The sequence below is a fragment of the Dermacentor albipictus genome, chromosome 2, assembly GCF_038994185.2.
Source record: "Dermacentor albipictus isolate Rhodes 1998 colony chromosome 2, USDA_Dalb.pri_finalv2, whole genome shotgun sequence".
Classification (NCBI taxonomy): domain Eukaryota; kingdom Metazoa; phylum Arthropoda; class Arachnida; order Ixodida; family Ixodidae; genus Dermacentor; species Dermacentor albipictus.
Window position 1 is genome coordinate 209,868,092 of NC_091822.1, and position 21,442 is coordinate 209,889,533.

Here is a 21,442-nt window from a genome sequence, read left to right on the forward strand (position 1 = left end):
TGTGCGTTTGCACGTGAAGCCACATCAACATCAACATCATTTCAGTGCCGTCCCAGAGAGTGTTGTGACGTCGTGTAAGCGAAGACTCACGTCATGCCGAAGCTTGGATAAAAAAGATGCCAGGTGCTCAGCATAGAAGAAAAATTACATATCATTCGTGGTGTCAAACGTGACACGAAGTCGGCGCTGCTACGACTGCAAAGAGATGTCGGCTGTGGCGTTCGACTTTTCGCCATTGTTGCCTCTGTTTTGCCGAAGTTTCACTCACCTAGCAACAGTGATAAGGATGACACGGAAAGCGACAGCACAGGCGATTCAGGCCCGACAGTGGCAGAAGCTGCGCGTTACGTCAGCCTCACGAATGCAATCATCACGACGAGAACAGCACCCCGCAATGAAAAGGTGCCCCGTCACTTCTGCAACGCTCCCACGCACGGAGACTATGCAACACTGACGAGGAATCTGCAATGCGAGTGTTTGCTGAGAAGAGGGGGATGGTTGAAAAGCTGGCTTGCAGCTTCAGTAAGATTGAGGCTGCTGTCATCGCTGCTAGGCCGCCACGGCATCAAACGAAAATAACACTTTCGTCGTGCGAAGTAAAGAAATACTGCATGTTTCTTCCCCTTTCATCACACTCTCTTTTCCGTTTTTGACAGGTAAGTGGGCGATCTGATGGTATTTCCTTTAAGAAGTACTACCGTTTAGTACGTATATTTTTCGAGCTCCGGCCAACTACAGTTTAACGAGGTTTCACTGTATAGAATAAAGGTAGTGCAAGCCTATGCTGCAACCTCCACTCATGATGATGAAGAAATAGAAGTTTTATGAAAATGTTGAATTAGCGATGAGAAAAGTGCAAACTCACTGTACTGTAGTCATGGGCAACTCCAATGCAAAAGTGGGGAAAAAGCAGGCTGGTGAACAAGCAATTGGCAATTATGGTGTTGATTCTAGGAATGCTAGAGGAGAGATGGTAGAATTCGCAGAAAGGAATAAGCTCCGAATAATGAGCACCTTCTTCAGGAAGCGTAGCAACAGAAAGTGGACATGGAAAAGCCCTAATGGTGAAACAATGAATGAAATAATTGCATACTATCTGCCGATCCCAACATAGTGCAGGATTTAGAAGTGTTAGGTAGGGTAAAGTGCAGTGAACATAGGTTGGTAAGGTCTAAGATTTAGTTCAATGTGAAGAGAGAAAGACTAAAACTAGTCGGGAAGAAACAGGCCAACCTAGATGCAGTAAGGGTAAAAGCAGACCAATGCAGGCTCTTCGTGCTAACAAATATGCAGCCTTAGAACAGGGAGATGAAAATGACATAGAGGTAATGAATGAAACTGTAACGGCTGGCTTCAGAAGCAGCAATTGAATTGGGAGGTAAGGCGCCACGATAGCCAGTAGGTAAGCTCTCCCAAGTGGTGAAGGACCTCATAAAGAAACGACAAAGAATGAAAGTGTCCAACTCAAGGGATCAAATAAAATTCTCAGAACTGTCAAAACTGATAAACAAGGAGAAAATAAGGGATATTCGAAATTATAACATGAGAAAGACTAAGGAAGCAGTAAAAAATGGACGGAGCCTGAAATCAGTGAGAAGGAAACTTGGCATCAGACAAACCAAGATGTATGCAATGAAAGATAAGGAGGCTAATATCATCAGCAATGTCGAAGATGTCGTAAACACCGGAAGAATTCCATAATTCCGTACAGTACCCAGAGCAGCCACGCTACCTCCATTCGAAATAGTGATAAACAGGATACAGAAGCCTCTTCTATGTCTAACAATGAAGTTAGAAGGGCCTTACAAGACTTGAACCGGAGAAAAGCGGAAGGAGAAAACGGAATAACAACCGATTTAATCAAATATGGGGGAGATATGCATGAAAAACTTGCGGCCCTTTATACAAAATGTCTCGCGACTTCAAACGTTCCAGAGAACTGGAAGAATGCCAACAGAAAGGGAGACGTTAAAGAATTAAAAAATTATAGGCCCACTAGCTTACTTCCAGTATTGTATAAAATATTCGCCAAGATAATTTCCAATAGAATAAAGACAACACTTGACTTAAGTCAACCAAGAGAACAGGCTGGCTTCAACAAGGGATACTCTACAATCAATCACATTCATGTCATCATTCAGGTGATCAAGAAATCTACAGAGTGCAATCAACCTCTCTATATGCCTTTCATAAATTATGAAAAGGCATTTGAATCAGTAGAGATACCAGCAGTCAGGCATTACGCAATCAAGGAATACAGGAGGCTTACATGAATATCTTCAGAAATATCTACAGCTGCTTTGATTCTCCACAGGAAAAGTAGAAGGATACCTATAAAGAAAGGGGTCAGGCAAGGAGGGACAATCTCTTCAATGCTATTCACTGCGTGCTTGGAAGTATTCAAGCTATTTAACTGGGAAGACTTAGGAGTGAGGATCAATGGCGAATATCTCGGCACTCTTCGGTTTGCAGACGACACTGTCCTTTTCAGCAACACTGGGGACAAGTTACAACAAATGATTGAGTACCTTAACAGATAGAGTGTAAGAGTGGGGTTGAAGATTAATATGCAGAAGACAAAGGTAATGGAATGGATGATGGAATAATAGATAATAGAACAAGAGTTCAGGATCGCCAGTCAACCTCTAGATTCGGTGAAGGAGTATGGTTACCTAGGTCAATTACTCTCAGGAGACCCTGATCATAAGAACGAAATTTACAGAATAAAAATGGGTTGGTGTGCATACGGCACACATTGTCAAATCCTGACTGAAGCTTACCATTATCATTCAAAAGAAAGGTTTACAATCAATGCATTCTACCGATGCTAACATATGGGGCAGAAACTTGGAGATTGACGAAGAAGGTCGAGAACAAGTTGAGGACTGCGCAAAGAGTGATGAAACAAAGAATGTTAGGTGTAACATTAAGAGATGGGGAGAGTGTGCTGTAACTAAGAGAGCAAATGGGGATAGCCGATACTCTATTTGACATTAAGAGGAAAAAATGGAGTTTGGCAGGCCATGTAACACATAGGTTAGATGACCAGTGGACCATTAGAGTTACAGAATGGGTGCAAAGTTTTGTGCCACACTGTGTGCCTATCATCAAGGCAACGGGCAAATAAAGCAAGTAGGTGTCACTAAACCCTCTGTATGTTGGAAAACGGAAGGGTGGGTAATGGCACTTGAACAGTGCCTTGCCATCCACCATTTTCAGAACACTGGCTACCATTTCCCACAAGATGATTCAGCAACACAACTAAGTGAGCTTGTTGTTGCTTGAAGGCAAAAGGATGGCAAGAGAATGGGTCCCAGTTATGTTTCTGCTGTTGTGACCAGCTCCTCACTGTACCGGTCAGTCTGAGTGCATTGCTGCTGCTCCATTGCTAACAATATAAACACCAGCTGCAAAGATCTTTTTGGATGTCAAAGCATCAAATGGCCCATTGAGTAGGAAAGCTGGCGCCTGTAGCAGCGAAATGGCACCTAAATTTTCTTTGGCTGCTGTGCCACGTCATATGAGCGCCTCAACAGAGCAGAGTAGGCGAAAGGGCCACCTGCGGATGCACCAGGTAGTGTTAAAGGGCGAGGGCATCACTGCAATGCCACGTCACCCTCACTCTCGGAAGCTCGTGTTATCCGTGCATTCCTTGTTCGTGCAAGCTCTCATCTGCATTCTAACTTCACCTTGGTAATCACTATAAACAAATTGATATATAACAAAGAACCAAATAAATTCGAAAGGAAAATGTTAATGGTAGTGAGTTTTGAACTTACAACACCATGTTCAGAAGCAAGTGTGTTATCCACTGGACAACACCAATGCCTTCTAGATAGCAGGTCTGTGCACTCTGCTTTATGACATGCTTCTTGTACCGAAATTTTCATTGCCAAGCCTGGTGTGATGAAAGTGATGATGTCAAAATCACCGTGACTTACTTGGTATCATCCCCATTAGCTTCTGTGGCAGTTGGGCAAGGTAGCATGACGTCACGGATCAAAGTGCACCAGGCTTGCGCTATGTAGGAAGCATTGGCCTCATTGACATCGCAATGCGCTTGCTTGCCCGCAAGGAATTGATAACTCGAAGGACTGGTCAGTGATGTACAATTGGACATTAATGCTCTTGCATTCGTAGCTCATGAGAAGTGCTTTTAGAGGTCCTTGGATTCTTCTTCTGGACAAAATAATGACCATAGAACCGAATGATATCTAAATTGTATCTATCGTGGCAAGTGACACTGTCAAACCTCTAGTCTAATTGGGAGCTGTGACACGAGGCAAGATCAACTTAGAGCATTTGTCCGAGAAACTGATGTCCTCTCTCATTAATCTTTGTGAGTGGGTCACATTGCACTATAAAGTCTGCTATTTTCTGAAACATCTGTTACATCTGAAATGTGTGCACATGCTTGCATATGTGTATGCAGAACAATTCAGGAACAAAAAAAAATCTATGGAAATAAAAATAGGAGTGTACATGTGTGACAGAGGAAAAAGTCAACTAGAAACTTTACACTTGAATGCAGAATGCCAATGCTTGAAGCAAAATATTACAAGGAATGTAATCTGGAGACAAATTGAAGTGCAAACTGAAATAGAAGGAAAATGAAAAACCTCAGTGTCGCGCAGTACATTTGAGTGATGTATTTAGCTGACTTGTCCTGCTCAATGCATGATGTGTAATGGCTGTCACGAGGTCAAAACATGAAGTACACTCTTTGAACGCGCACCATGTGTTTCACACCACAATTCTCATTAAGCAGTGCATGCCCACTTATAGAAGAGGTGGATTGCCGTGAAAGATGCATTATTGAAGTTGATTCCTTTAGCGCTGTACTGTCTAACATCCCCTAACCATTATTATTTTGTTAAAAATTTGTGGCGTTAGTTATTCCCAGAAATTATGTCAGTTTTGTGCTATGTGGGTAAGGTCTACTACAAGAGTGGGGAACAAAATGGTGCAGCTTGAGTGCAGCTGTCTTCTGCAGTATAGATGCGCTCCCTACTTGCGCCATTTGATGCCTTAAGCACAATGATGTCTTGCACCACTTCAGAGATGTCTTGGCATTGGTGTACTGCAAGCGGAGCATGTTGGAAAACATGCTTGTACTGGTCATACGTGTGAGTCACCCCCTCCCTTCTTTTGTAATTGCAGGTTTTGTTTGAAGCAGAGGGTATGTGTGACTGGCTCGTTTTGTTCTTCTTGCTTGACACATTGCACACATGCACACACAACTTGCAGTCCCTTGTTGAGTGAGGGAGCTCTCGCATGATTAGCTGTACACTAGATGGAGCAGGCCATGCATAAGCATGCTGTGACCTATTTACATTCTTTACAATATGGTCCTGATAAGGTTGGAGTCAGTTCTGCACAACATGGTTTAAGGCCCCACCTAAAATTTCGCTGTTACATTCCTACTATGCCAGCACAGTCTAGGTGGTGTGCCTGTTTCCTCAGATACCATTCCTGTTTCAAGCCATGTTGTCGACTCTGTGCGTGTGAGTGGCCCTGCCTACAACTAGAGCTCGTCATCTTTGTTGTCCTTGCAGCCCAGAGCGAAGTAGGCAAGACCGCAAGAAGAAGTCATCTGTAAAAAGAATTCACCGCAAATCGGTCAAAGAGGGCAGCAGTTCAAAGTCTCGCAAGTCTCGCAAGGACCGTCACATTGATGGAAAAGTGAGCCTCACGCATTGTTTGCCTCTTGCACCCTTATGCTGACATGTTCAGAAGCCACTATACTGTAGGATTCCATTTGCCCTGTTATGTCAGGTGAACTTTGTAATTAGTTGTAGCTGATTATCTTGCATAAGGCTTTAAGAAACTGCATAAACTTAGATTGACTGCATGTTTTCATTTATCAATGGCTTGTTCACACCAAATGGTTTGTTGAACTATTGTTGTCCCAGTGCATAGCTTAGCTGTGCCCATTGAATCACCAGCTATTGCTTCTTTCTACCTTCTGGCATTCAGGATGATAACCAGGTAATCGCACTCTTTATGCTGGCAAGGGTCTCTGAAAAATTGTGCATGCCCCTTTTTGTTGAGCCTCTGATTAAAATGTGCCGCCCTTCTGTCTTGATGTCTTGGTCGCTTACCCATAGGAGGCTGAGCCAGCGTAAGTACTCTTGTCACTACTGGGAGGCCTTTGCGTGAACAATGCAGTAGGGTGGGGCACCTGCCTGATTGTTGCTTCACCACCTTTGCTCCAGAAGGCGAGAGTGGAACTGCAGAAATTTTGTTTTGTTTACTTTTTGCTGTGTCCTTGGGACTAGTATGGATTCTCACGTAAAGGCCACATTTGGGTATGGATTTCTTAGTTCAACGTTGACGAACAGGCTACCAGATGTGCCTTCATTTTCAGCATAGATCAATCATCGTCACCTTCTGTGGAGCTGTAGTTCGGTTCCCCAGAAGAGCACACTCCAGAGGTGGGCTTAGGTACGTGCCACGTTGGTGGGCAAAGGAAAAAAGATTACGGCAGAGTTTATCTGACGATGACTGCCGACGGTAATGCGATTAGCATTCAAGCAATGTAGTGACACACCCTATTTCTCAAGTCATGTTTATTTAACATATGTGGTGGTAATTCTGAGACTCGTTGCTTTGGCTATTTCATTAAAACTTCTTTCTGGGCGAATTGGTGCATACTTGATTTGAATATTGTAACAGCGCTAACACATGCATCTACAAAGTAACAAGGACGAGACACAAGCGCTTGTGTCTCGTCCTTGTTACTTTGTGGATGCATGTGTTAGCGCTGTTACAATTTTCAAATCAAGTGTGCTTCGGCTCTCTACGACATGCTCTGATATCACCCCACTTTGCTATGGCACTCGTTTGCTAAGGTCACCTATGAGCATGGCAGCATGACAATGACAGAACAACGAAAATGGAATGAGAAAGGGGTACAACAGCGAAGGACTAACGACAGTTGCATGTCGAGGAAAGTATGATGACATCCAGATGGAGAAGCTTGAATGATGACGATGCCATGACCGCGAAGACATGACAACGATGGTATGGCAACGGTTGCATGATAGCATCCGACTGGTAATGACGCAAAGAGGACGATGGCATGACAGTGGCAGCGTAATCATGATTGAAGGACATGATTACAATGGAGTGGCGAACAAAGAGTGAAATCAGTGGATCGATTAATATGGTATGACAACAATGAGATGATGCTACTGAAGTGATGATCATGGTAAAACGACAGCGTGAGGTCAACGCTACGATGACTTGTGACAACAATGGCTCGCGATGACAGCATTACGACAGTCTGACATCAAAGTTAGAATGACGATAATGGAATGGCCGCGACTTCATTATGACAGCGGTATGACAAGGCTTGCTTGATGACTACTGTATCAAAACGACACAATGACAACGGCATGAGGACAATGGAATCCGACGCGTATGATGACATTGGTGGGTAGGTAGGTAAGGTTAGGTAAGGTAAGGTAAGTAAGGTAAGTAAGGTCGGTGGTTGGGTGGGTAGGTGGGTGGGTGGGTAGGTGGGTAGGTGGGTAGGTAAGTAAGGTTACACTTGTTACACGGCTTGTTACACCCCCTTATCCCCAGTTTGTTTGTCGACAACAAAAAAAACTTCCAAGTTCAATGTACAAGGCTCTGCCTCCGTTCTAGCCAGGTCGACAGTGCCTGCTACCCAGGCTAGTAACAGTCCGGTGGCCTCCGCCGTCAAGTACTCCGCCTGAGCACCGGTGTTGACTGGCCGGGTGTGGCAATGCCGGGTGCTGCCTGAGACAGCCTCACTCCATCCGGAGGGTCCGCAGTGGTGGGCCTTGTGAGTGGTGCTGGACTTGACACCGGCCCAATGGGCACCCCACCACTGGCAACGCTTGCCGCTTCCGAGGTGGGCGGTGCTCCGCTGGAAGCAACTGGTGCTGCCACTAGTGCTCCTGCGGGCTGGAACTCTGAAGTGGTAGTCGAGGGTGCTGGCCAGGTCCCGAGGCGAGGCCTAACATGGTCGGCGTGTCTGTGCCGCATGGCCCCATCTGGCATGCAGATGAGCAGTGATGAGCAGCAATGAGGTGCTGGCAGGAGACACCACCTGTCGAGGAGACCAGGGTGGGCCAGGACGAAAGTTCCTGGTGAAAACTGGAGCCCTCAACTCCGGCAAAGGTCCGGGACGGCACCCTTGGTCAGCAGCCAGCTTCTGCTTCAGCAGCTTCAGGAGCACTGTGGATCGGAGGTCCGGATGCAAGACGTCCAAAGCTGTCATAACCATCCAACCCAGCAGGAGCTCACAGGGTGCACGGCCAGTTACATCATAGGATCTGGTCCGGTACTGGAACAGTATCCGGGCAATATGCGTCGAGAAATTCCCAGTCTGGCTCTTCTTGAGCTTGTCCTTGATGGTTTGCACCACCCGCTCGGCTGCACCGTTCGAAGCAGGGTGGTACGGTGGGAACACCATCCAGCGGATTACGTTCTTCATCAGCCAGGCCAGGTACTCTGTGCTGGCGAAAGCAGGACCATTGTCGGACACGATGACATCCGGCAACCCCTCGGCGGTGAAGACCTGTTGTAGTGCTGCAATGGTTGTGCCTGCTAATGGAGTGGTGACAGGTAGAACCTCCACCCACTTCGAAAAGCCGTCCACCACCACCAGGAAGTAATGGCCCTTGAAGGGGCCCCCAAAATCCACATGCAGGCGGGACCAGGGTCTCTGTGGGAACAGCCAGGGGGTTATTTCCACATGACATGAGGCCTGCTGATACTCCTGGCAGATTTGGCAGCTCTTCACCATGTGAGCGATGCCCTGGTACAGGCGAGGCCACCAAACATGGGACCGGGCCACCATCTTGGTGTTTTCCATTCCAGGGTGACCCGCATGCAGCAACTGCAGGACCCTGTACCAGAGACTTTGTGGGATCATCACCCTGGAACCCCACAGTAAGCAGCCCTGCTGCAAGCTCAGCTCGGCGGCCTTGTGGCTATAGGCCTGCTGAACCAATTCCTCCCCACGGGCCACCGCCTTGACCACCTGAGACAGGACTGGGTCCCGGCTGGTCGCTTGAGATGCCGCGGATCTGGAGGGCACCTCCGGGTACGCATGCTCCAGCATGAACACTTCAGCAGATTCTGGAACAGCATCAGGTACCTCTGGCAGGGGCAGGCGGCTCAGGCCATCAGCAGGTCCCAGGTCCTTTCCCAGACGGTAAACCAGCTGGTAACTGTAAGCTGCCAGCCTCAAAGCCCAGCGTACCAGTCGAGGTGATGCCTGCACGGGAACTGCATTATCAGGCCCTAGCAGCCCCAACAGCGGCTTGTGGCCCGTGACCGCCTCGAGCTTCCGGCCCCACAGATATTGGTGGAAGCGTTATGACACCAAACATGAGGGCCAGGTCTTCCTTGTCCAGCTGGCTGTAGCGTTGCTTTGCAGCGTGAAGCCGACAAGAAGCAAACGACAAGGCGTTCCTGGCCATCCTTGTCCCGGTATGCCGAGACGGCTCCCACGCCGTACGGCAACGCATCTACGATTAGGACGTTCATGGTTATATTGCGCTCAGTTTTACACAGACGATATTAAGGAAGGACAGGACGTGGACGGACGTAGCCAGCTACGTCCGTCCACGTCCTGTCCTCCCTTAATATCGTCTGTGTAAAACTGAGCGCAATATAACCATGAACGTTCACCAACTAGCCCCCTTCATTGCTTTACTATACGATTAGGACGACAAGCTTGGCAGGATCATGTACTAGCACTGGAGCCTTGGTGATTAGCTCCTTGCTGTGCTGGAAAGCCTGGTCCTGCTCCTTCTTCCAGACCCATTGCTGACCATCTCGAAGCAGGAGATGGAGCGGCTGTAGATGCTCCGACAGGTTTGGCAAGAAACTCCTGTAAAAGTTGATGAGGCCGAGGTAGCTCTGAAGCTCCTTCTTGTTTTGGAGCTTAGGCACCTTGAGCACAGCATCAACTTTGCGGGGAGCTGGGGTGGACATATCCCAAGTACTCAACACTGGGGCCCAGGAAAACACACTTTTCCAGCTTGAGCTTGAGACCGGCATCCTGCAGTAGTGCCAGGACATAGTGCAGGTTTTGCAGGTGGTCCCCATCATCGCTGTCAGTAACCAGGATGTCATCCAAGTACACCGCCATGTGCCTCATGCCCCTAAGAGGTTGTCCATCTCCCTCTGAAATATGGCTGGGGCTGAGGCCACGCCAAAAGGTAAGCGCGTGTACTGAAAGAGCCCCAATGTTGTCTATATTGTGACATACTTCCGGGGAGCACCAGCTGCTGGTAATCATCTCTGAGCTCGAGCTTGGTAAACTTCTGTCCACCGGCCAACACTGACCAGAGATCTTCAATACGGGGTAGCAGGTACTTCTCGACGGTAGTGACGGGGTTGATGATAACTTTGAAATCCCCGCAGATCCTGACACTGCCGTCTCGCTTCAGGACTGGTACGTGGGAGCGGCCCATTCAGACGTCTTGACGGGCACCAGTATGCCTTTGCACTGTAACTGTTACAGCTCCTGGGTGACCCCATCTTTCAGGTGAACGGCAGTGGGCAAGGCTTGTGAAAACGTGGCCGAGCTCCCTCGGGTACATAGATTGCCAGCCGTCGTGCCGAAAAATGTGCCCAACCCTGGCTGGAACAGGGATTTGAACTTGGTCAGGAGGCTGGGGACGTCTTTCATCGCATGCAGGCTGGCTTCCTGGTACTCTGGCAGACGAACGCCCAGTGCACGAGTCCAGTTTCGGCCCAGCAGCGTCGGCGACGACCCCTTGGTTAAGTAAAGGGGAAGGGTTGCCTCCCTGTCGCCAAAGCGAACGCTGACCTTTGCCTGACCCTGGACCTGGGAGAGCCGCCCGGAGTAGCTGTGCAGCATCATGCCCGAAGCCTCGTCGGACACTTTGGGGAAGGTACGCTTGAACCGTTTCCCGGCCATGACGACACGCTGGCCCCCTTTGTCCAGCACCATGGAAATGGGGTGCCCGCAGATTTCGACGGTCAGCATGTACGGCGGCACAGACGATGGTACAAGGCCCGTGTGCCACATTTCGGAAATCGGCGGGTCCTCGGCCACGATGTGGAGCCTGGCCGCGGAAAAACTTGAGCCCGCTGCCGCATGCCCCCGCCACATACCCTTGCAACGGCTACCCTGGCCGTGGGCTTGTGTGGTACCTGGGCTTGAACCAGGCTGCTGCTGCTGTTTGCTGTTCGTCCTCCCCCTTCTGCGTACACGTGCCAGGTGCCCAGTTTTCCCGCACGTGAAGCATTGTGCTTGAGAGAACTGGCACTTTGAGGTGGAGTGGGCACCACCACAGCGACAGCAGGTACTGCCCTTTGTCGCCAACTTGTTGACCGCCGCTTCCGCCAACGATGAGCCAGTCGCACGGGCGATCTCGCCGGCGTCCTTGGCAGCCATTTCCATTGCTAGTGCTGCTATCATGGTGTCGTCTAGCGAGGGGTCGGGAAGCTCCAGGAGTCGCGTCTGCATAGCGGGATTGTTGATGCCACAGATGAAACGGTTCCAGAGCAGTGAGTCCAGCTGGTCCCCAAAAACAGAGGCACTCGTTAATCCTTGTAGCGCAGCAACGAACTGCCCGAGGGTCTCTCCTTCCCGGTGGCTCCAGTTGTAGCAGAAACGCTCTATTAGTTTGGACGGTGCTGGGTTGAAATGCGAGCACAGTATAGTGAGCAGCTCACCCAGCGTCTTAACATGCGGCGTGGCTGGCTTGAGAAGGTGGAGCGGGAGAATGAAGACACAGGTCCCGCAGCTGGCCAGGAAAATGTGCCGCTGTTTAGGCTCGGGTGTGTTGTTTGCCCGGAAGGACACGTGGACTTGTTCCTCGTAAACTGGCCAGGCGGACCCATCACCCTCGAACGGCTCGAGCCTTCCGTACAGCGGCATGGTGGCAACAACGGGGGGCGGTGTATCGCCGCCCACGGCGGCGTGGGACGATCCGTAGGTACTCGTCGCCGGGGTACTCATATGCCAACCTCGTCGCCAATGTCACGATCCACCCAGGTTCGTGAACAAGGGTGAGCTCGAGGCACCCTCCGTTAGATAGACGCTCCACAGCGTGGTGGTGACGAACGATGACTGACCCCGAGCAGCTGTGCTCGTCAGTGTTTATTATTGTGTGGTCACCATTGTTGCTTACTGAGCCTGGCAGGCCACCAAGCTTGGCGGGCCAACGAAGATTATGCCCGAGGGGGCGTCACTTAGGTAAGGTCGGTTAGGTAGGTAGCAGATAAGCTCAAAATGGCAGAAGCAGGCAAAGAATGCTAATCGCATTTAAAATAGCACATGCAGTGAAGATGCTCTGCACATGCAATGCAGACATTTCAGGTGACAAGGTGTTGATGAATGCACAGAAGGACATGCCTCGTAAGAGTTTCTATGGTGAATGAACCATGCTTCCATGTAACAAATAAATCTGGCTAATAGGTGTGCGCACTGAAAGCAAACAAAAAAATGCTTGGGGGGGGGGGAAGAAAACCACATCGCCACGCACGCCCTTAGGCCGTGATCCCTGGATGGCAACCCTTTATTGCATTGCATCGCTGGCCTTGCGTGCCCGTCGCCCTTCCGCCCTCTTGTCAGAGGTGGAAGCGAGATGGGCTCGTTTTTTTTTTTATTATTATCTTATTATCAAAAGTAAAAACCGAATGTAAACATGACATTAAAGCTCCTAAACAAAGTATAAATATAACGTGCACTCAATTTTTTAGCAAGAAACATGGGCAAGTATTATGTGTGCCCAGTTTCCAAAAGTTTCCAAATATTATGTGTGCCCAAGTATTATGTGCCCAGTTTCCAAAAGTCGGCTTTGCCGCAATACAGCCGTTTTATGCAGCAGTTAATGTGGATTTGGTTTTTTATTCGATGGCACAGGGCAGGTAATTTTCGGTCCAATTTTCTCGGGGAAAAAAAGCACGCATTAGAATCGGATAAACGCCATAATCAGACATTGTGAGCCATCATTATTACTTGAATATCTTACTATGGCAGGCCGAAAATGTTTGACACATTCGCTGTGCGCTGAACTCCGCTGAGGCAGATGCTGACACTGTCAGATGCTGTCGCTATTGAGGTCACGATAGGAGTCGGGTACGTGCATACTGACTGTTCAAATTTAGATTATTTGGCGAAGGCCTATTTTAGGGTGGAAATAATGAAAGTTTGGGCCCGTAGAAATGCATCGGCACTGGTCGGGACGCTCAGTCAAGATCAAATTAATGGAAGTCTACTGTATTGCTAAAACCAGTAAATTCTTTTTGTCTAATTAAGATATTTGAATGCTTATCCTCTGTTTTTTTCATGAATCCCCGTTATAACAATTATTGGTTCTGACTATGATAATTTCTTAGCACTTGGATACCTCTGTAAGCAGGTTCAACTGTATTTCTTCTGCTGCCACATGCACACAAGTTAATGTAGCTAACAACCGCACTGACAAGGCACAATCCTTTTTGACACCAAGAGGGTGAAACAGTAGTTTCTACTTTAAATGGCCCAAGTAGTAGCAACTGTATGCATCTTAATTGAGCTAGTCTCACATGGTCTATGTGGCGAGCCGTTTGGCTGTCTCATGTCTGACCCAGTGGGGATAATTGGACGCTGCAGAAACGGCATCACGATGAGGACGAGGAACGGCACAAGAAGCCGCTGACCAGTGGAGACAAGCACCGGCGAGTGGTGGCACACAGCGACAGCAGCCAGTCGGAGGCGCGTGGCCGCAAGGTGCACGCCACCCGCTCGTCGAGCAGCGACTCGGCACCACCCAGCCACCGCCGGAGGCGCACTGCCAAGAAGAAGCGCAAGTCTCGTAGAGAGACCAGCAACGAGTCGTCCTCTGAGCAGTTCAGCTCATCTTCATCATCTACCGAGGAGGAGGAGGAGCTACAAAAAAGGTTAGTCAACCACTAGATGCAGAGGATGCCAGAATAGCAGCTGTTTGGCCTTGGCAGTTCACCATAATTGACAAATCATAGCACTTTAGGCTAGCAGCAGGTGGGATCTCCAGTAGGTGCGTGGCTGCCGAAGCCGACACCAGTGAAACGCTGACAGGATGCTCATGGCACGAGAACGCAAATACTGAGGTGCTTGGTATGTTGCCCAAACTAAAATTGATCTTAACCAAAAGGCCCAAATGCAGTACCTGAAAAGGTTTGCTGATTTGAGTCCTCCTAGCTGACCTCCAAAGTGGAGCCACTTAAATGTGACATTAGAAACAAAAATTGTGAATTATAGTCAACTTCCGTAATTCAGCCCTGATGGGACCACCAAAACTGATTTTATCCGGTGGGTTGAATTAAACAAGATGCAGAAAAAACATTTTCAAAGCACACCGCTCATTCATTTGGCAGTATTTGCCTGATTCTAGCGTGCTCCTGAATCAAACGCATGCCCGCTTTTTGCGTGTCCAAATTAGAGGCCTAACATAGAGATAACATTGAAACTCCTAAACAAAGTAGAAATCTAATGTGCACCAGTCTATTGCGCAGGAAAAATGGCGAAGGGTCTAATGTGCTGCACAGTAGCAACTGGTTGCCTAAATTCAGCTTTGCCGCAATACTGTCGTGTTATGCGTTAAAGCATACGAACGCGGTTATTTAATTTTCTTGGGAGGGGGGGGGGCACATGTTAGAATCGGGTAAATACCATATTCAGACATTGCGAGCTCCCGTGATTGCTTGCAAATCTTCGTAGGACAGACTGAAAATAGGCATTCTCAATGGGAGATGACGTTTGTCAGGGTGTCTACCAATGGGGAAAACCGGGAATTCTCTGGGAATTTGAATAGTCTGTAAATACTCAGGGAAAACTCGGGAATTTGTGCGTCCTTTAGGAAAAATTAGCTGTAACTTTATTGAAAGGGGACGAAAGTCATGTTAATGCTGGCTCGAGTAACAGAGGAATTGCAACGAATTGTCATTGACGCCGTGTCATCGGCACAAAGTATGGCCAGAGTAGTTAATCGATTTCCCAGACACCCGATTTTTCAAACATGCCCGATAATTCGCACGGCTTTGCGGTACCACCACGTACTCCATATTGTCAATGTATATTGACCTGACTGCAGGTCTAAAATAGAATTAATCAAACCCACCGCCGCCGCCATTTTGATTATCTCGCCGCCTCGAACCGGCACTCTCGCACGCAGATCCGCTGACAGCCGTAGCCACCACCGAGGCAACGTTAGGTCTAGCTGCTTCTACGTTCGCTATTAAGCTTCTTGCTGTGCAGTGCTGTGTTTTTCATTGAAAAAATTTGCCGCTGTCAGCAATGGCATTGACTGCGGCTCTGTAATTCTCGCAATTGGCTTCGAAGCTCGCAGAGCACAGCGCGTTGCCTAGTGCCAGTCTCCGAAAGTTAGCTTTGCCGTAGTACAGCAGTGTTAAGCGGTGAAGGATAAGCATGGGAAGGGGCAAATGTCACGGGACACAGTATGTATTCCTTAATTATACATGCGTGCACTGTCGTCTCCTGTCACAATACGAGCACCGATATGCCTAATAAATGTACTGGCCGGCTTTAAGAGCTCTTACAGACGTGCCTGTGGCAATTTTAGCCCTTAAGGGCAGTTAAAGACATGCATTCATTTTTTTCGGACTGCCCGATTTTTCAGAGTTGTTGCGGCAGAAGGACCAACAGACTGAGGAATTAATGGGAAAGGAAGCATGCCACCGCCTCTACGAAGGAGCTTGAGCTCAAAAAACAGTGTTGGCTGATGCCGAGATGCGGGTGTCACTCATTCAAACCAAAATACACTCTTTAAAGCAGTGAAACCCAACACTGAGATGTTGCGTACGGGCTGAGAGTATGTCAGCACAGTTGAGGTTGATTTTCCAGCTACTGAGTGAGAATCCTATTTGCGGCAAAGTTCAGGCCCCATACCGATGAGCTTGCTATCAGTTGATAGAAATAGCTCGTATTGAAATATATTTACTTATGTATGCATCTCCTTTTCATTCGTATTTGAAAATGTTCGACAATTTGAAATGGGTTTTACCATTGTTTTCGCTGTTCCCTCCGTTTCCTTTTTAAATAAAATAGATATTACTCCTTACTATTCAAACTGGATTAAGTCATCTTTTGTTTCAACATGCTTACAGAGAGTGACAGCATCGAGCAACATGGTGTCAGCCTGTCTTGACATAAAACAAAGTTCTGGCTCATTCAGGGAATTTTGCAAAGGTGCTCAGGGAAAACCTGGGACACTCAGGGAATTTGGAGATGTCAACTTGGTAGACACCCTGGTTTGTTCATTGAATTCACTGTTCCCTAAGCTCTGCCGAGACAGATGCTGCCAGTAAAGGGGTTGCTGTTGGGGTCACCATAGGGGTCATGCATGCAGACTGATCAAGTTCTAATTATCCGGCCAAGGCCAATTTTAGGATAGAAAAAAGTCACAGTTTTGCCCGAAAGGCGAAGCATCGATTACAGTAGCAAATTATTAGACAGCTATACTAAGCAAGGATAGTAGTTTTATTGGCCATAGAAACTTGTAAACAATCCCTTACCAGCTAAATTAACAAGCATGGTGTCATGTGCACACAGTCAAACAGAAACAAATCTCACACGATGATAGCGGACTTTCACTGTCAAAACGCTGGCTTGAGGAAGTGAGGCGCCAGCAGCGAGCAAATTTTCCTTTGTGCTGCCTCTCGCTTCAGCGCGAACTAAACATTGAGAATGCATCACCCACGGAACTATCGCCCCTCGGCACACCTAGACTGTCCCTCATCACAGATCGTTTTCAAGATGTTCGCACTCCGCCACGCCATACACAGCAGCCACCGGTGTGGACCGCCCCGGTGCTTTGCATGTGATCGAAGGTGGCGTGCCTTGTTTCCTCCCTTGCGTGCATGACATCAAGCCACTGTCCTTGGCTCACGCTCGCACGCACAGCATACAGCCATGATGTTATCTCGCTTGGACTTTATATGAAACACCATGGTGATGACTGTAGAAGTTTGGGCCCATAAGCTCTGTTCTGAATGAAAAAATGAGTTTACTCTTACAAACAAACCATGTACTCGTACGGCTATTAACACATTGTTTTAGATCAATTTGCTTTTATTTTTTCCTTTTTTTGCAGCTCGTAGCAGCCTCACGTGCATGCTCATACAAGCAAATGTCATTGGCACGCAGGAAAGCATGGACGTAAAGCGCAGAGTTATAAATTTTGGTGAACCCGCCGTGGTTGCTCAGTGGCTATGGTGTTGGGCTGCTGAGCACGAGGTCACGGGATCGAATCCCGGCCACGGCGGCCGCATTTAGATGGGGGCGAAATGCGAAAACGCCCGTGTGCTTAGATTTAGGTGCACGTTAAAGAACCCCAAGTGGTCTAAATTTCCGGAGTCCTCCACTACGGCGTGCCTCATAATCAGAAAGTGGTTTTGGCACGTAAAACCCCAAATATTATTAAGTTATCGTCCATGACAGGGTTGTACTGATAAATATCATCATCATCAGCCTGGTTACGCCCACTGCAGGGCAAAGGCCTCTCCCATACTTCTCCAACAACCCCGGTCATGTACTAATTGTGGCCATGTTGACCCTGTAAACTTATTAATCTCATCCGCCCACCTAACTTTCTGCCACCCCCTGCTACGCTTCCCTTCCCTTGGAATCGAGTCCGTAACCCTTAATGACCATCGGTTATCTTCCCTCCTCATCACATGCCCTGCCCATGCCCATTTCTTTTTCTTGATTTCAACTAAGAGTCCTTTTAACCCTTTGACGGTTTTTGCCATACATGTACGGCGGCGGTTTTCTGTCCCGCAAGGTCTTCGCCGTACGGGTACGGTTTCGACCCTCCGTTTGAAATTTCGCGCCATAATGACGATGCACGCTTGCTGGGAGGTGCTGCCACCTCTTAGGTCTTACAAGAAGCGTTTGAAATTTGTGCTACCTTCTTGGGGAGATAAACAGAACTGACTTCAAGCTTCAGCGCGTCGCGCAGACTGCGGCCACACCCCTTTTGCGGTTTCGGTTTCGCCGTGTGGTCGCAACGGAGGCGCGTGAAACGTAATTTTTCTCTTTGTCAGCACTCTCTTGCAAATGCTGTGGAAGTTGATTTCTATCTTGATTGGCGCTGCTCTTAGCTTGTTTATAACCGCCGCTCGCGAGGTATTCTCGCTCTCAGCGGCAACGCGCTTTCGCGGTTTCGGTTCCGCCGCAACGGAGGCGCGCGTAACGTGATTTTTATCTTTGTCGGCACGCTATCGCAGGGGCGGCGGAAGTTGATTTTTATCTTGATTAGCACGGCTCTTAGCTCGTTTATCACCGCCGCTCATGAAGTATTCTCGCTCTCTGCGGCTGCGCGGAGACTCGTGTTTCAAGGAGTACCACACTCTAAAATACTATTGAACATATTGCAGTTCTGAGTGATGCCGACACCAAACTACTGTTCCCTAATTTTTTTTACTATTTATTCCCGACTTTATACATCTTGTACATTCAATATCCGTAATAAAATAATTTGACCACCCGGGAAATTTTTCTTCAAAATAATTCGACCCTCAAAGGGTTAACAGCTTTGCTGTAGAATGCGTTGTTTTCATGAAATGTGTGATGTCATGCCACACGTTTCAGCCACTATCAATTGTCACTTTCTCTTGACAAAGGCATAGAAACTAGGGCATTCCGTGCCAAACGTGACATCCATTTCAATTTTACCTTCAAAGGAAAGTGTCCAAAAGAAAAAGAAAAGCTCAGAAAATGAAGCTTAATGTAAGAAAAGTTGAAAAACTCATCTCGATTACTTAACTGTGTTTATTTATTTATGAATACACCACAGGTTCCAATAGGAACACTGAGTGATAGGGAATGAAATACAACAAAATTACATAAAGCATGAACAGGAACAAATAAATGTATTAATGACTAAAAATTCCATACAATACTTAAAACACAACTTTACAAGACAAGGCTGTCAGGAAGATCATTCCAGAGTGCAGTGGCTTGTGGCAACGCTGAGAAATTAAAAGCTTTGGTTCTACCAAACATTTGTTTGAGGCTGAAACGATTATGAACGTCTAGAAGTACGCAGTGGGGTTACAAGGGGCAATTTGTTTTGTTCCGTGAACGTACTTGTGTATCAGGCATAACAACACGATTGTTTTCTGTGTACATAATGCTTGAAGAGTTAGGTCTGCTTTAATTCAAGTGACACTAGAGTACTGGTCGTAGTTGGATGTAATGAATCTGGGGGATATGTTTTGTACTGCTTCTGACATTGAAACTGCGTAATCTTGAGGTGACCACATGGATTAGGCGAATTCAAGCTGCGGACAGACGAAGGTTACATAAGCTAATTTGCATGTGCTAGCAGATGAGGGACATAGGTTTCTACTTAAGTAACCTAGTGTTTGTGATGCTTAGTGCATATGCTAATGATATGGGTTTTCCATGAACGATTGGACCTGAGATTTAAGCCCAAGTACTTATGTGACTGCGCCCAAGCCACTGGAGTGCTGTTTATTGAGTAGGAAAAGTTTGAATTTGATTGCGTACAAGAAAACGAGACTACTTTGCAGTTTGATGAGTTGAGGGTCATTAGCCAATTACAACACCAGGAATGGCTTTGGTTAAGATCGTTTTGAAGGCAGATGGCATTGGCACTTTTAATAGCTCTACATATAATTCAATCATCGCCAAATAGTTGCATGCAGGAGGAAATGTTAGAGGGTAAATCATTAATGTAAATTAGAAAAGGCAGAGGACCCAAAATGCTACCTTGTGACACTCCAGAGGTCACGTCAGAAAGTGAAGAAGAATTTAATACTGCTAACTACCAACGAAGTCTCAAAAAATTTCGAAGCTAAGATAGCGTTAGTGAGTCAAGTCCAAGAGCAAATCATTTTGAAATGAGCCGACAGTGAGCAACACAATCGAATGCTCTAGAGTAGTCTAGATAGATGCAATCAGTTTGAAGGTTATTATCCACGTTAAAATTCAAGTCTGATGTGAATTCAACTAGCAGTGTGTTGCACGAAAGGAATTTTCTGAACCTGTGCTGATTATTAAAGCAGTTGTTGGATTCTAGGTGGTTAAAATATTAGATGCCATTATATATTTGAGCTATTTGCAACAGATGCAGGTTAGTGAGATAGGGCGGTAATTTTCCTAGGGATTCCTGTTAACACTTTTGAACTATTCAGGAGCAGTCCTAATGATAACGATTGCGTGAAAATGATGCAAAGGGTTTGGTTAGAGATGGACAAGGTATTCTTTAGTATCTTGGAATTTGTGTTATCTATGCCTGTGAAAGAAGGTACTTTGAGATTTGAGATTAGTTTTGCTATCTCTTCTGCTGTAATGTTAATTAGCACCATAGATCGAAAATCATGATTCGGAACAATTTGCACTCGTTAATAATCTTAAATGGTGAATACCTGTTAAACTCGAATGCAGATTGTTGATAGGACGTCACTGTCTGGTCATCGTTAAAGAGCATTACATTGTGGGTGAGACAATCAGGAGCAATCGTCCACCAAAACCTTTTTTCGGGTCTGCCTTAAGATGGAAGGATAGGTCACATGAGTAATACTTGTTTTTAGCTTAGATTATTTCGGCAATGTAATTCCTTAGGTAATCTTTGTGACGAGCCCATGCAGAAGGACAGCTCAAATTTTTAGTTTGTGTATACAGGTGTTTTTTTCGGTTACGTAAAGTACGAAGATGCTTCTTAAACTAGGGTTTAGGATTATCATTAGTAATTGTAATTAATGGAATGTACTTATCAACTAATGCTAAAAGAGTGTCATTAAAGAGCACCCAGTTTTCATTAAATGAACAGGAAAAAATGGGTAGGAATGTATCACTAAAAACTTAGTTAGATCAGTGTTCATATCAACATAGTTACCCTTATTATAATCATGGATTTGTTTGACCGCTACGCCTGCAAATGGTAACATTATAAACATGGAAATGCAGCAACTTATGGTCATTGAAACCTTCCAGACAAGAAATGGGGGTTGCAATGTGGGCTTGTTGGTAATGCATCTTCAAGGGGAGTATGGTAGCGCGATTCAAAGACGGTACAAGAGAAGACACAAAGGGACACACACAGCGCTAACTTCCAACACTGTTTATTGTCGAAAACCAGGTCGTACTTATACACTCAGACAACATGAGTCGCAGCCACGTGAACAGATTAACAATCAGAGCGATACATTTTGTGATATGTTAAGCCATGCGCAAAAATTTCAGTTCTTTTTCAGAGAGAGCCAATGATGGTTTGCTGATACATGAAACCCCTAGGGCATCAATCTGCTCGGCTTCTATTATAAGTCTAGTGAGTTCGCACTTGTTTCTACCGGTAATGGTTGTTGATTCGAAGAGAGGGGAGCACTTATGTTGCTTACAATGAAGGGAGAGAAACCCATCTGATACAAGTTTGTCGACTTTATTTTTGTGTTCGCGCAGTCTATCATTTATGCATCTGCC

At 46.8% G+C, this 21,442-nt stretch overlaps 1 protein-coding gene across 13 annotated transcripts in view; it reads left to right on the forward strand.

Annotated features, from left to right (window-relative positions):
* Positions 1-21,442, forward strand: part of LOC135896760 (SRRM2 protein homolog rsr-2-like) — a 249,410-nt gene that overhangs the window by 161,740 nt on the left and 66,228 nt on the right. For all 13 annotated transcript variants that reach the window (XM_065425259.2, XM_065425263.2, XM_065425261.2 and 10 more), the window contains 2 exons: positions 5,556-5,682; positions 13,610-13,896. In XM_065425259.2, coding sequence (XP_065281331.1) covers positions 5,556-5,682; positions 13,610-13,896 — 414 coding nt within the window. The remainder of the gene's footprint in view (positions 1-5,555; positions 5,683-13,609; positions 13,897-21,442) is intronic.